The 16,022-nt window shown below is 39.2% G+C and overlaps 1 protein-coding gene across 8 annotated transcripts in view; it reads left to right on the top strand.

Annotated features, from left to right (window-relative positions):
- The window catches only part of LOC124381899 (zinc finger protein 239-like), a 103,888-nt gene that overhangs the window by 16,201 nt on the left and 71,665 nt on the right, over window positions 1-16,022 (top strand). For 2 of the 8 annotated variants that reach the window (XM_046843816.1, XM_046843810.1), the window contains exon 3: window positions 14,410-15,773. The exons of 1 other annotated variant lie outside the window; for it this stretch is intronic. In XM_046843816.1, coding sequence (XP_046699772.1) covers window positions 14,410-15,513 — 1,104 coding nt within the window. In that variant the 3' untranslated portion in view covers window positions 15,514-15,773. Of the gene's footprint in view, window positions 1-1,621; window positions 1,727-12,949; window positions 13,460-13,605; window positions 13,653-14,409; window positions 15,774-16,022 lie in introns of those variants that run through there. 5 more of the 8 variants (XM_046843817.1, XM_046843829.1, XM_046843809.1 and 2 more) reach the window with 5 other exon arrangements.

The raw sequence follows: 16,022 nt of genomic DNA, 5'->3' as shown, positions 1-16,022 counted from the left end.
GAGCTACTGAGCTCAACATTTGTGATCATCACAGATCCAGCATCAGCTTCTCCATGCCAGAGCCTTTAAACACTCCAGGAGGTCACATGTAGTGGAATCCAATTGGCACTGATACGTCTCTAGATGGTTCGGGATGGTTGCGAGTTCATCATCTACTTTTTTAAAGTCCATAATCTTCACGAGGTGGGACGTGACTGGAGCTGGCCAAACCTCAGGAAGCCTCGGGATGGGGAGAGAATAAGAAGCAGTGGAGAGGAATTAGCGTAGCTGCTGTTCATGATATTAACAGCACAAGTTGATAATGTGCATGTGATTTAGATGTTCTGGAGCACAAGGTTATGATGTGATGTGTGTTATGTGTAGGCTTTGCTAAAAATGTTGCTAAAAAATATGTCTTTAATCTGCACTTAAACTGGGAGAGTGTGTCTGAGCCCCGAACACTGTCAGGAAGATTATTCCAGAGTTTAGGAGCTAAATGTGAGAATGATCTACCGCCTTTAGTGGACTTTGCTATTCTAGGAACTACTCGAAGCCCGAAGTTTTGAGATCTCATAGAGCGTGATGGATTGTAGCGTGTTAAAAGACTGGAGAGATACATGGGAGCCAAACCATTTAGTGCTTTATACTTAAGAAGCAGTAGTTTGTAGTCTATTCGAAACTTAACAGGAAGCCAGTGTAGGGACGATAAGATTGGGGTTATATGATCATATTTTCTTGACCTTGTAAGAACTCTTGCTGCCGCATTCTGAACTAACTGAAGCTTGTCTATTAATGATGCAGGACATCCACCTAGTAATGCATTACAATAGTCCAGTCTGGAGGTCATTAACGCATGGACGAGCTTCTCTGCATCAGATATAGATATATTTCTTAGCTCTTAGCTTAGAAATACAGTGGAACCCGGTTATGTCGATGTCCTAGGGGGTTGCCAAAAAGCATCGAGGTAACCGATGATCGAGATAAACGAAAATCAAAATGGCGGCAATATATTAACGTGCTTGAAATTTCTTTATGTACGTGATGTGCGTTAATAAATGAGAATGTGCATGCACGTGTTTTTGAAGGGTTTTTTACACAACAGCGTTGCTGTGATTTGTTTGATGAAGGCATGCTATAAAAATACATACAGTACATGTTTATCTGTCAGGAATCCACCTGTCACGCCCCCTTCGGCTCCTTTCAGCGTAGCAGGTGCTTTCTCTGCCGCTTTCTCTGAAGCTCCGCTTCAATCGCGCACATATGGTGCTCGTTTATCATCATCACCAGCTCCTATTTAAACTTCCACACTCTCACTGTCCGTTATTGTTGGTATATGTTGGTTCACGGCGGTCGTTGTTATCGCGCATGCGTATCCCTGTACGTGCCTTCCCACCGGCACTCTCTCAACGGCTGCTCTTTTCTTCCCAAAGCCGCGCGCACCTACTAACACTACGAACACTAGCACTAACTAACAGCAGAGATTCACCAGTATACAATTGTTAGGCGTGGTGCGGAGGCGGAAGCCGGAGTAACGGCAAACAGAAACTTTTTGACAAAGGCAGAGCCAACACAAAATACCCGCGTAGATCGGGATAATCCGGCAAAACGGCAGTCCAATAATACCATCCACGGTGCGTTATAGAAGAAGCGCGGCGCGGAGGAAGCAACGGGGAAGCGTCGGAAGTCCGAGGTGCGCTGGGGAAGGAAAACGCAGCTGTGGAGTGAGCGAGGAGTCCGGGAGGAGACGGTATGTAGCGGGTGCAGCATACACACGACCACGCATGAACACATACAAAAACGGACAGCGAGTGTGGGTGAGTGAGCGGTTTATATGGGAGCTGGGAGTGAGTGAGTAACGCGCTTCAGCTGGGCATGATTTGCGCTGCGAGCTTGGGAGCACGCGGAGGCAATGACAGCCTCTGAAGGAGGCATGGCAGGTGGATTCCTGACAACAATACCACCTGTAGCAGCTGTAAGACTTGTTTATTCCGCCACTTCCGCAAGTTTTTCTGCTGCTGCTGCAGGATAACCGACGTTAAATGGCAAATTTTTTCCCCCCTTGTGCTCGAGATATTAGGGTTCGGCGACATGAAAAAAGTCGACATAACCGATAAAAAATGCTTAGAAAAAGTGAGAATTTGGCGGTTCCACTTCAAAAACGTCGACTTAATAGGGTTGTCGAGGTAACCGAGGTCGAGATAAGCAGATTCTACTGTATTTCTAAGGTGAAAGTAGGCAGTTATGATAAAATGTGATTTCATTTAAAAAAATGACAAGCAATCTTGATTATAACAGGAGACAACATATGTACCTGTACACTGGTGTGTAGAATGTGTTGGAGAATGAAGCACTGCTGGTGATCCAGAAACAGGTGAATTAACGTTAGCACTAGCAGAGTTGTTCAAATTTTCACTTTTTAATATTGCTGGCTTCTGAGCATCTAAATTCTCTTCCTCCTGTGGTCACCCAAGGCATCGTTTTTGACTATCTTACTTTATTTTTACATCACTAGCTAAATAGGTGTCTCCCTAGGTGAAGGGGTCCCAGGGCATCAGCCTCTCGGTGGACACTGTTGTAGATGGTATGGTGGTATTGTTTGTTTCATTTTAGATTGAATCGATTTTAGAAACTGTCAGACTCTTGTAACTGGCATTCCACAACTGCAAATGTGGCTTGGATTCGTGCACAGCAGAAAGCAATGTCCATTACTTTATTCTGCAGCACATGAAAAAGTGGAGTTCCAGTTTCTGCACTAACAGCTTTTTCCAGCTAGTGTTAACTGGGTTTTATTTTGCAATAAAGAAAATTAAAGATAAAAAACGCACAGTCAAAAAGGTTGTTTTATTGGAGATCGCACAAAGCAGTGATGAGGAAAATCTTCTTGCGTGTGATGACGGCGACCTGGTGATCTGCATTTTTACAGCTGTGCGTTACAATACATCTCGCTTACAGTTTTATATGATTGTTTATATGAGAAATGCTTGAAAAGTGTGTGTTTGTGTGTATTGTTGGGCACACTCTTGTCTATTTAAATGGCCGGTCATCAGTATGCATGCAGTATGAATGCAGTCTGTATGAATACCCAAACAATATAACAGTAGTCTGAACTGCCAACCATCAATATGAATGCAGTCTATATGAATACCCAAACAATATAACAATAGTCTAAGTTGTTACCTGAGTCATTTATACTTCAACTTATCTTTTTGAGCATTATCAACTTTAAATGATACAGTAAATAATAATACAGTAAACCCAGAGTATCTTCTTTCCAAATGTATCTAAATTGTGTATGTAGAACACTTTGGTCAGGAACTGTTCACATTTACTTTTAGGTAGGTGATTTTCAGCTGAGAGTCTGAAAGTGGAGGTACATGCTTACAAGTTAATTGAAAATGCCATCATAGGCCATTAGGAGGAAGTAGGTTGCTGCTTTTGACAGCCACAGATAATTACTTGCAGTCGTCATCAATGTATTGTTGTCCCAACCACAGGGATTTTCACACATCATTTGGAAGACAGCATGCAGATCAGCTCAGTAGGTACTGATTGTTTGCACCAGTCCAGATTTTGAGCTTTGTCTAATGAGAGCTACTATTAGCAAATGTTCTGAAGCAGACATGTATTTTGCTAAATCCAAAAGCACCCGAACATTGCTTGAACATAGTTTCAGGTCGCTTTGTGATCATGGACTGAATCCTGTTAATCTCTGATTTTATCACAGAAGCACAACAGGTTCCACAGTCTTTTTCTCTGTCTTCTGGAATTGAAAATGAGATGATATAATGCTGCTTGGTCTGGTACTGGGAAAACTCCTCCACCTTGAAGACATAAAGTTTTCTAAAACCCCTCAAAATACCTCTCATTTAACTTGTTTCAAGCCATATCAGATTACTATAGCAGACATTTCTGATAACATGCAAGACCAAATCTAAAATTATTACAGTATATTAAATCTTTTTATTTTGTTTTCCAGATGCACCACTGCTCAGATTGTGGGAAGAGTTTTACTAAAATTGCTGTTTTGAAAAGACACCAACGTATCCACACAGGAGAGAAGCCTTATCACTGTGATCAGTGTGGGAAGAGTTTTAATTGTCAGTGTGATCTCAAAAGACACCAGCGTATCCACACAGGAGAGAAGCCGTATCACTGCAAAAAGTGTGGGAAGAGTTTTACTCATCAGAGTAATTTTAGATTACACCAGCGTGTCCACACAGGAGAGAAGCCGTATCACTGCGAACAGTGTGGGAAGAGTTTCAATCGTCAGAGTAGTTTTAAAAGGCACCAGCATATCCACACAGGAGAGAAGCCTTATCACTGTGAACAGTGTGGGAAGAGTTTTAATTGTCAGAGTCATCTCAAAATACACCAGCGTATCCACACAGGAGAAAAGCCATATTACTGTGAACAGTGTGGGAAGAGTTTTACTCATCAGAGTCATCTCAAAATACACCAGCGTATCCACACAGGAGAAAAGCCGTATTACTGTGAACAGTGTGGGAAGAGTTTTAATCATCACAATACTCTCAAAGTGCACCAGGGTATTCACACAGGAGAGAAACCATATGAGTGTGTACAATGTGGGAGAAGTTTTCGGCTAAAGAAGCTTCTTCAAGAACACCAGCGTGTCCACACAGGAGAGAAGCCGTATCCCTGTGAACAGTGTGGGAAGAGTTTTAGTGCTCAGAGTGCCCTCCTCAGACACCAGCAGAGTCATACAGGACAGAAGCTGTACATCTGTGGACAGTGTGGACGGAGCTATGTTTATCAAAGCTCATTAAGGAACCACAAGTGTTCTAATATACAACCATAAACTCCTGAAATTAATTTGTAAAACAAATCCTCTTAAATTTCTTATTTGAAGGGATGTAAAGGGGAAATTGTACTGTAAATATTGGGGAACTTTAAATTTTAATGTTAATTATCTCTAACAAACTGGACACCTTTCCAAGCCATAAGAACATTGTTGGTCCATCTACAGTTACACTACAACTACACTTTATGGCAACATGTATGGGGCTACCTGAGCATCTCACCCATATGTGCTTTCTGAACATTATCTAATGGATCGGCTTCCAGTTCATGGTCCCCTGAGCCCAGTGTTACTGATTTACTGCAAACTTGAGCTTGATCACACGGTTACACAGCAAGATCAGGGAATCGATTTTTGTTGTATATGTCTGAACCTATAAGAATTAAAGTGCAGACAAATCTCACCCTAAGTCTTTTTTAAATCTCAAATGTTAAATGTACCGACGTTCATTATTTGTGTTTCTCTAAATTCGAATAAGTTTATTAGTCAACTGTAAGGTTTGGTTGAGGAGTGGTAATTGTATGGGGCTGTACTTTAGGGTAAGACTCAGCCTCTGACTTAAAGTGTAGGGAAATGTTAATTACTTTAGCGTACCAAAACACTTTGTACAATGCTATGCTTCTAATATTGTGAATAGTCCTTTATTAATCCAGCATGACTGTGCCACAGTGCACAAACAAAGGTTCATAAAGACATGGTTGGATGAGTTTGGTGTGGAAGAACTGAACTGGCCTGTACAGAGCTCTAATCTCGACTTCACTGAACACCTTTGAGATTAAGGTGAATGTTAAAAGTTGATTATTCTAAATGGACTGTATGAGTCTCGTGTCATTAAAATGTCTTCAGAACATTTTTTGTTATTATTTCATGAACAGTTCACTTATTTGTCTCTTGTTATTGTTTGTTAACCTATACTTTATTTTTCTAAGGAAGAAAATAGAAATGCTGGTGATAGAAACAATGTTTTGATTCTATATCATAATGATTATGATGTATCAACAGATCATCATTGTTATTTACTAAATTAAATGTCAGAAATAGTTTTTTGTAAAGAGAGTATTCTTCAAGTACACCAGTGTATCCCCACAGGAGTGAAGTCGTATCACTGCAAACAGTGTGGAAAGAGTTTTATCCAACCATCTCATCTTCAAATACACCAGCGTAGCCACACAGGAGAGAAACCGTATCACTGTGGACAATGTGGGAAGAGTTTCACTTTTCAGAGTAAACTGCAACGACACCAGCGTATCCACACAGGATTAAAGCCCTTTCACTGTTGACAATGTGGAAAGAATTTTAGTCAAGAGGCACATCTTCAGGTGCCTTGTTAACTCAAAAATCATTACTTTTTTGTTGCCACAGAAATAATTTTAAAATTAGTCGAGTGCTAAAAAAAAAAAAGATTTCTGAGGTAACAAATGACACTGCAGTGTAATTTTTGTTTTGTTTTCCTTTTGTGTACTTTTATTTTTCTCAGAAATCTGTCCAAGGATGATCATAATTATTTCAGAGGCAAAAAAACTGAATTTTTAGGGTAACAAAAACTTGCAATGCAGTCTACACTTGTTACCTCAGAAGTATAATTTTTTTGTTATCTCAGAAATCAGTCCAGTGCTGATCAAAATTATTTCTGAGGCAACAAAAAAAAATAATTCTGCAGTTGCAAATAAACTAATGACTTCTAAAATAACAAAAAGTGCATTGTTTTGTTACCTTAAAGTTGTATTTTATTTGTTACAATTAAAAGTATTTCTGAGGCAAAAAAAAAAAAGGTTTCTGAGGTAACTAGAAAAAATATTTTTTTTGATACCCCAGAAATCAGTCAAGTGCTAATCAAAATGATTTTTAAGGCAAATAAACAACAACAAAGTAATGATTGGTGAGGTTAGAAAAATGGACACTGGAGTGTACTTTTTTGTCATCTCAGTAGTGTTCTTCTATTTGTTACCTCGGAAATCTGCCCGGTGGTGATCAAAATTATTTCTGAGGGAACACGAAAAAAAGTAATGATTACAGTGCATTACACTGCACTTTTACAATAAAAAGTAATGATTTCTGAAGTAAAAAAAAAAAACTGCAACATACACTGCTTATCAAAATTATTTCTGAAGCAACGAAAAAGGTTTCTGAGGTAACAATAAATAAATATACATTGCAGTGTAAAAATTTCCTTGTATTTGTTAAGAGTAATTAGTTCAGTGCTGATCAAAATGATTTCTTGAGTTACAAATAAAGTAAAATGCACTGTATATTATTTGTTACCTCAAAAGTGTTTTTTTTTTTTTTATACCCTGAAATCAGTCCTTTGCTAATCAAAATGTTTCTGAGGGAACAAAACAAAAAAAAAAAGAAAAAAGTGATAAGGTGGCAAAAAATACACAATGATTTCTTTGGCAACAAAAAAGTTGTTGCTTTAAAAGTCATTTTGATCAGCTGCTTCTTCTTTCGGCTGCTCCCATTAGGGGTCGCCACAGCGGATCATCCGTCTCCATACCACCCTGTCCTCTACATCTGCCTCTTTCACACCAACTACCTGCATGTCTTCCCTCACCACATCCATGAACCTCCTCCTTGGCCTTCCTCTTTTCCTCCTACCTGGTGGCTCCATCCTCAACATTCTTCTACCAATATAATTCATGTCCCTCCTTTGCACATGTCCAAACCATCTCAAACTCGCCTCCCTCACCTTGTCACCAAAACATCCTACATGCGCTGTCCCTCTAATAAACTCATTTCTAATCTTGTCCATCCTCGTCACTCCCAACGAAAACCTTAACATCTTCAGTTTTGCCACCTCCAGCTCCATCTCCTGTCTTTTACTCAATGCCACTGTCTCTAATCCATACACCATCGCAGGTCTCACCACAGTCCTATATACTTTCCCTTTCATTCTTGCAGATACCCTACTATCACAAATCACTCCTGTCACTCTTCTCCACCCACTCCACCCTGCCTGCACTCTTTTCTTTACTTCTAACACACTCTCCATTACTTTGCACTGTTGACCCCAGGTACCTGAACTCCTCCACCTTTTCCAGCTCTTCTCCCTGCAACCGCATCACTCCACTGCCCTCCCTCTCATTCACACACATGTACTCTGTCTTACTCCTACTGACTTTCATTCCCTTCTCTCCAACGCATATCTCCACCTCTCCAGGCTCTTCTTAACCTACTCCCTACTCTCACCACAAATGACAATATCATCCGCAAACATCATAGTCCAGGGAGACTCCTGTCTGACCTCGTCCGTCAACCTGTCCATCACCACTGCAAACAGGAAAGGGCTCAGGGCCAAACCTTGATGCAGTCCAACCTTCACCCTGAACCAGTCTGTCGTACCTACTGCACACTTCACTGCCATCACACTGTCCTCATACATGTCCTGCACCACCCTCACATACTTCTCTGACACACCTGACTTCCTCATCGATACCACAACTCCTCTCTTGGCACTCTGTCGACGCTTTCTAAATCCACAAATACACAATGCAATTCCTTCTGTCCTTCTCTATACTTCTCCATCAACATCCTCAAAGCAAATAAGGCATCTGTGGTGCTCTTCCTCGGCATGAAACCATACTGTTGCTCACAGATTGTCACCTCTTCTCTCAGCCTGGCTTCCACTACTCTTTCCCATAACTTCATGGTGTGACTGATCAACTTAATTCCCCTGTAGTTACTGCAAGACTGCACATCTCCTTTATGCTTAAAGATCGATACCAGCACAATTCTTCTCCATTCCTCAGGCATCTTCTCACCTTCCAAAATCCTGTTAAACAACCTGGTCAAAAACTCCACTGCCATCTCTCCTAAACATCTCCACGCTTCTACCGGTATGTCATCTGGTCCACCCGACTTTCCACTCTTCATCCTCTTAATCGCTGCTCTTACTTCCTCCTTACTAATCCTATCTACATCCTGCTTCACCAACTCCACATTGTCCAACCTTCTCTTTCTCTGATTTTCCTCATTCATCAGCACCGGACTTATTTCTGAGGTAACAAAAATGCTGATCAAAATTATTTCTAAGGTAACAAAAAATTACACTGCTGTGTATAATTGTTCCCTCAGAAACCAGTCCAGTGCTGTTAAAAATTATTTATCATGCAACATAAAAAACATTCCTAAATTACATTTTGATCAGCACTTTGATCAGAACTTCTGAGGAACACAAACACACTGCAGTGTACTTTTTGGTTACCTCAGAATTTTCCTGAATAGAATTATTTCTGAAGCAACAAAAAAAAATCTCTGAGGTAAAAAGAAAGTACAGTGCAGTGTACCTTTTATTTTGTTACCTTTCTAAGTGTACTTTTTTTTCCCACAGAGGTCTGTTGTTTAGTTACCTAAAACTGTTATTTTATTTAATACAATAAAAAGTAATGATTTCTATTATTGCAGTGTACTTTTTGTTACCTTTAGAGATCAATAAAGTGCTGATCAATATGATTTCTGAGGTAACAAAGTACACTGCAGTGTATACTTTTCTCCTCAAAAGTTTTGTTTTGTTACCCTTCTAAGTACTTTTTGTTACCACAGAGGTCTGTTGTTAAGTAACCTAAAACTGTTATTTTATTTGATACAATAAAAAGTAATGATTTATGTATATATAATAATCTTCAGTGTATACTGCTGATCAAAATTATTTCTGAGACAACAACAACAAAAAAGATTTGTAACGTAACAAAAAATATATTGCAGTGTACTTTTTGTTACCTTTAGAGATCAATACAGTGCTGATCAATATGATTTCTGAAGTAACATAAAGTACACTGCAGTGTATACTTGTTTCCTGAGATGTGTATTTATTTTTATTTATGTTTTGTTACCTCAGAAACCAGTCCAGTGCTGCTAAAAATTATTTCTCAGGCAGCATAAAAAAAAAAGATTTCTTTAATCACATTTTGATCAGCACTGGACTGATTTCTGAGGTAATTAAAAAAGGTTAGGTAGCTTTTTGTTACCTCAGAATTTTGCTGAATATAATAATTTCTAAAGTAAGAAAAAGTATGATGTTTTGTTACCCTAAATGGTTTTTTTATTTGTTACAATAAAAAGTAATGATTTCTGAAGTAAAATAAAACTGTAACGTACACTGCTGATCAAAATTATTTCTGAGGTAATTAAGAAGGTTTCTGAGGTAACAATAAATAAATAAATAAACATTGCAGTGTAACTTAAAAAATGGCATTGTATTTGTTAACACAGAAATCAGTCCAGTGCTGATTAAAATTATTTCTCAGGCAACATCAGAAATATTCCTTACGTTACAAATAAAGTACAATGAACTATAGTTTTTGTTACCTCATGAAGTGTACTTTTTTTTTTTTTTTATACCCTGGAAATCAGTTCTTTGCTAATCAAAATATTTTTTAGGGAACAATACAAAAAGTGATTTATGAGGCAACAAAAACAGCCTAGGCAACAAAAACAGCAGTGTACACTGCTGATCAAAATGACTTCTGAGGCAACAACAACAAAAAAATTGTTCTTGCCTCAGAAGTCATTTTAATCAGCACAAAAATGTTACCTCAGAAATCAGTCCGGTGCTGATCAAAATTATTTCTGATGTAACAAAAAGTTACACTGCCATGTATACTTGTTCCCTCAGAAACCAGTCCAGTGCTGTTAAAAATGATTTCTTATGCAACATTCTTAAATCTTAATTCTTAAATTACATTTTGATCAGCACTGGACTGATTCTGAGGTAATTTTAAAAAGTTAACTTCTGAGGAACACAAAAACACACTGCAGTGTACTTTTTCGTTACCTCAGAATTTTGCTGAATATAAATTTTTCTGAAGCAACAAAAAAATCTCTGAGGTACTCAGACCACTCCAGTGCTGTTAAAAATTATTTCTCAGGCAGCATAAAAAAAGATTTCTTAAATTAAATTTTGATCAGCACTGGACTGATTTATGAGGTAATTTAAAAAAAAGTTAACTTATGAGGAACACAAAAAAGTACACTGTAGTGTACTGTAGTGTACTGTTTTGGTTACCTCAGAAGTGTCCTTTTTTTGTTACCTCAGTATTTGCTGAATTTAATTATTTCTGAAGCAACAAAAAATCTTTGAGGTAAAAAGAAAGTACAGTGCATTGTACATTTTGTTATGTTACTCTTATAAGTGTACTTTTTGTTACCACAGAGGTCTGTTGTTTAGTTACCTAAAACTGTTATTTTATTTCATAAAAGGTAATGATTTCTGAGGTAATAAAAAATAATAATCTTCAGTGTACACTGCTGATCAAAATGATTTCTGAGGCAACAACAACAAAAAAGATTTGTAAGGTAACATATTACATTTAGAGATCAATACAGTGCTGATGAAAATTATTTCTGAAGTAACATAAACTACACTGCAGTGTATACTTTTTTCCTCAAAAGTGTATTTTTTTTTTTTTTTTTTTGTTATCTCAGAAACCAGTCCAGTGCTGTTAAAAATTATTTCTCAGGCAGCATAAAAAATATTTCTTAAATTACGTTTTGATCAGCACTGGACTGATTTCTGAGGTAATTAAAAAAGTTAAGATAAGATAAGATAAGATAAGATAAGATAAGATAAACTTTAATGATCCCGAAGGAAATTTTTAAGTGGCCAGCTGCCCACACATAAAAACACAATCATTCCTAAAAAAATAAAATAAAACACAATAAATAGATAAAAAATAAAATGATAAAAAGGTACAAGCAAATATAAACATAAACAATCACCCAAAATCAAAATCAAGCCAAGTTTCCCAGAATTCCAGCCTAATCAAAAAGATAAAGTAAAAGCTCTCAACACAGAGTGTTGTGCAGTCTGATGGCTCGTGGGACAAAAGACTTCCTAAGTCTGTCTGTGGTGCAGCGTTGGGATAAAAGTCTGCTGCTGAAGCTGCTCTTCCTCTTACTGATGGCCTCATGCATAGGGTGTGTCACATTGTCCATGATTGCCTGAAGTCTCAACAATGTCCGTTGTTCGGCCACCTCCTCCACTGAGGCCAGCTTCAGTCCCACAACAGAGCTAGCCCTCCTGATGATCTTATTTAGTCGGGTCAGGTTTTTCTTGCTTGTGCCGCACCAGCACACCACAGCGTACAGCAGAGCACTTTCAATGACTGATTGATAAAACATACTAAGAAGCTTGGTGGAAATATTAAAAGATGCCAGCCTTCGCAGGAAGTACATCCTGGTTTGACATTTTTTACTGAGCAGGGTGGTGTTCTCGTTCCAGTCCAGTTTAACTTCTGACAAACACAAAAAAAGTACACTGCAGTGTCCTTTTTGGTTACCTCAGAATTTTGCTGAATAGAATTATTTCTGAAGTAACAAAAAGTACACTGCGGTGTATACTCGTCCCATCAAAAGTGTACATTTTTGTCAGAAATCAGTTCAGTGCTGATCAAAAATATTTCTGAAACAATTCTGAGGTAACAAAAATGTATACTACAGTGTATCTTTTGTTTTGATTCCCTTATAAGTGTATTCATTTGTTACCCCAGAAATTTGTCCAACCTTCTTCTTTCGGCTTCTCCCAATAGGGGTCACCACAGCGGATCATTCGTCTCCATACCCGACTGTCCTCTACATCGGCCTCTTTCAAACAAACTACCTGCATGTCTTCCCTCACCACCTCCATAAACCTCCTCCTAGGCCTTCCTCTTTTCCTCCATCCTGGTGGCTCCATCCTTAGTATTCTCCTACTGATATACCCCATGTCCCTCCTCTGTACATGTCTAAACCATCTCAATTTCGCCTCCCTCACTTTTACTCCAAAACGTCCTACATGCGCTGTCCCTCTAATAAACTCATTTCTAATCGTGTTCATCCTCGTCACTCCCAACGAAAGCCTCAACATCTTCAGCTCTGCTACTTCCAGCTCCACCTCTTTTACTCAATGCCACTGTCTCTGATCCATACAACATCTCAGGTCTCACCACAGTCCTATAAACTTTCCCTTTCACTCTCACAGATACTCTTCTATCACAAATCACTCCTGCTATCACTCTTCTCCACCCACTCCACCCTGCCTGCACTCTTTTCTTCACTTCTCTAACACACTCTCCATTACTCTACACTGTTGACCCCAGGTACCTGAACTCCTCCACCTTCTCCACCTCTTCTCCCTGCAACCACACCCCTCCACTGCCCTCCCTCTCATTCACACACATGTACTCTGTCTTACTCCTACTGAGTTTTATTCCCCTTCTCTCCAGCGTGTACCTCCACCTCTCCCCATTAAATCCCCATTTACATTTGTGAATCGAATTAATTTGTGTGAATCTCCGTTTATTTGTAAAGCGAAATTTATGAACAAATAAAAATGGAGAATGATGATAGAAGAGAATGAAGAGTGATAGATGATGAAGTCATGTCTCTCATGAAACTCAACCACTAAAGATCAGGCACAGTGGCAGACAACCAATCAGATTTCACTTCCTGAAAATGTCTGAGCCAATGATGTTTGCGGATTTAGAACTCGAGCCCCGCCCACTGCTTTGTGATCCGTGTTTGTACCTATAGAGTTCTTTCACGCGCTCTGGTCTGAAGTTAATGTTGGGCGCGTGAGTTTTTCTCCACTTTCCGCGCGTGCACATCGACGTTTCTTTCGCCGTTATAAATCTATCGCGCGCGAGCTTCAACCCCGTTTTTGTCCCGGATTTAGCGGATTTTTACCCAAAGGTGAGATACAGTGAAATGTAGCAGCTGAGCTGCTCGGGGAACAGCTAGTGGACATTCTGGAGTCATGAACCTCTGCATTTTTCTTCCAGTGTCCTGATTCTTTACACCTCTGATCATGAAATCAGAGTCCAGACGGAGATCTTTAGGAGAACCTCCACACACTCCTTCTCCTGCTGCTGCTGCTGGATCAAAGGTACACTTTATTCATGCCTCACATGTAGGGGTGTAACGATACACGTATTCGGTTCGGTACACGTGTAATGAATGCAGTCGTTTTTACCTGCGGAACATTATAATATATGTTATGTGAGTTCCCTCGGGAACGGATTAAGTGATCTGCATTTTTACAGCTGTACGTTACAATACATCTCGCTTTACAGTTTTATATGATTGTTTATATGAGAAATGCTTGAAAAGTGTGTGTTTGTGTGTATTGTTGGGCACACTCTTGTCTATTTAAATGGCCGGTCATCAGTATGCATGTAGTATGAATGCAGTCTGTATGAATACCCAAACAATATAACAATAGTCTTGCAAAAAAACTTGCACTCGTCATCAATGTATTGTTGTCCCAACCACAGGGATTTTCACACATCATTTGGAAGACAGCATGCAAATCAGCTCAGTAGGTACTGATTGTTTGCACCAGTCCAGATTTTGAGCTTTGTCTAATGAGAGCTACTATTAGCAAATGTTCTGAAGCAGACATGTATTTTGCTAAATCCAAAAGCACCCAAACATTCCTTGACCATAGTTTTCAGGTCGCTTTTTTTCTGGTACTTGGAAAACTCCTCCACATTGAAGACAAAGTTTTCTAAAACCCCTCAAAATACCTCTCATTTAACTTGTTTCAAACCATATCAGATTACTATAGCAGACATTTCTAATAACATGCAAGACAAAATCTAAAATTATTACAGTATATTAAATCTTTTTTTTTTGTTTTCCAGATGCACCACTGCTCAGATTGTGGAAAGAGTTTTACTAAAATTGCTGTTCTGAAAAGACACCAACGTATACACACAGGAGAGAAGCCTTATCACTGTGAACTGTGTGGGAAGAGTTTTAATTGTCAGTGTGATCTCAAAAGACACCAGCATATCCACACAGGAGAAAAGCCTTATCACTGTGAACAGTGTGGGAAGAGTTTTAATGGTCAGAGTAGTTTCAAAAAACACCAGCGTATCCACACAGGAGAAAAGCCTTATCACTGTGAACAGTGTGGAAAGAGTTTTACTCATCAGAGTAATTTTAGATCACACCAGCGTGTCCACACAGGAGAGAAGCCGTATCACTGCGAACAGTGTGGGAAGAGTTTCAATCGTCAGAGTAGTTTCAAACGGCACCAGCATATCCACACAGGAGAGAAGCCTTATCACTGTGAACAGTGTGGGAAGAGTTTTAATTGTCAGAGTAATCTCAAAGTACACCAGCGTATCCACTCAGGAGAGAAGCCGTATTACTGTGAACAGTGTGGGAAGAGTTTTAATCGTCATAGTAGTTTCAAATCACACCAGCGTATCCACACAGGAGAGATGCGGTATCACTGTGAACAGTGTGGAAAGAGTTTTAATAATCCGAGTCATCTCAAAATACACCAGCGTACCCACACAGGAGAAAAGCCGTATTACTGTGAACAGTGTGGAAAGAGTTTTACTCATCAGAGTCATCTCAAAATACACCAGCGTATCCACACAGGAGAAAAGCCGTATTACTGTGAACAGTGTGGGAAGAGTTTTAATCATCACAGTACTCTCAAAGTGCACCAGGGTATTCACACAGGAGAGAAACCATATGAGTGTGTACAATGTGGGAGAAGTTTTCGGCTAAAGACGCTTCTTCAAGAACACCAGCGTGTCCACACAGGAGAGAAGCCGTATCCCTGTGAACAGTGCGGGAAGAGTTTTAGTGCTCGGCGTGCCCTCCTCAGCCACCAGCAGAGTCATACAGGACAGAAGCTGTACCTCTGTGGACAGTGTGGACGGAGCTATGTTTATCAAAGCTCATTAAGGAAACACAAGTGTTCTAACATACAGCCATCGACTCGATGTTAATTTGTAAAACAAATCTTCTTAAATTTCTTTTTTAAAGGGATGTAAAGGGAAATTGTACTGTAAATATTAGGGAACTTTAAATTGCAATGTAAATGATTAGCTCTAACAAACTGGACATATTTCCAAGCCATCAGAACATTGTTGGTCCATCTACAGCTACGCTACTACTACCCTTTATGGCAACAAGTATAACTAAATGAACATTGTCTCAAAGCAGCTTTGCACAGATAATGTGGTGATTAAAAAAGGATTATGATTTTTATAAGTGTAAGTTGTGGTGACTGTGGCAAGGAAAAACTCAAGAGGGAACCTCATCCTCATCTGGGTGGCACTGAATGTCCATTTATTGCAGATATACAATTTTTAGGTGCCGTAATGGTGATCAGAAGCAAACTGTAGTCCTGAGTCAGTGTAGCAGACTGTTGACATTAACTTCAGTCCAAATCCATCCTCAAAGCTCCCGTTCTTAATCCGGAATTCCATGGAACCACCCAAGGCATTGATGAGAA

This window comes from Silurus meridionalis, chromosome 29, assembly GCF_014805685.1.
Source record: "Silurus meridionalis isolate SWU-2019-XX chromosome 29, ASM1480568v1, whole genome shotgun sequence".
NCBI classification, from domain to species: Eukaryota; Metazoa; Chordata; class Actinopteri; order Siluriformes; family Siluridae; genus Silurus; species Silurus meridionalis.
Note: the sequence above shows the minus strand (reverse complement) of the source record. Positions and strands in the feature narration are given on the sequence as shown.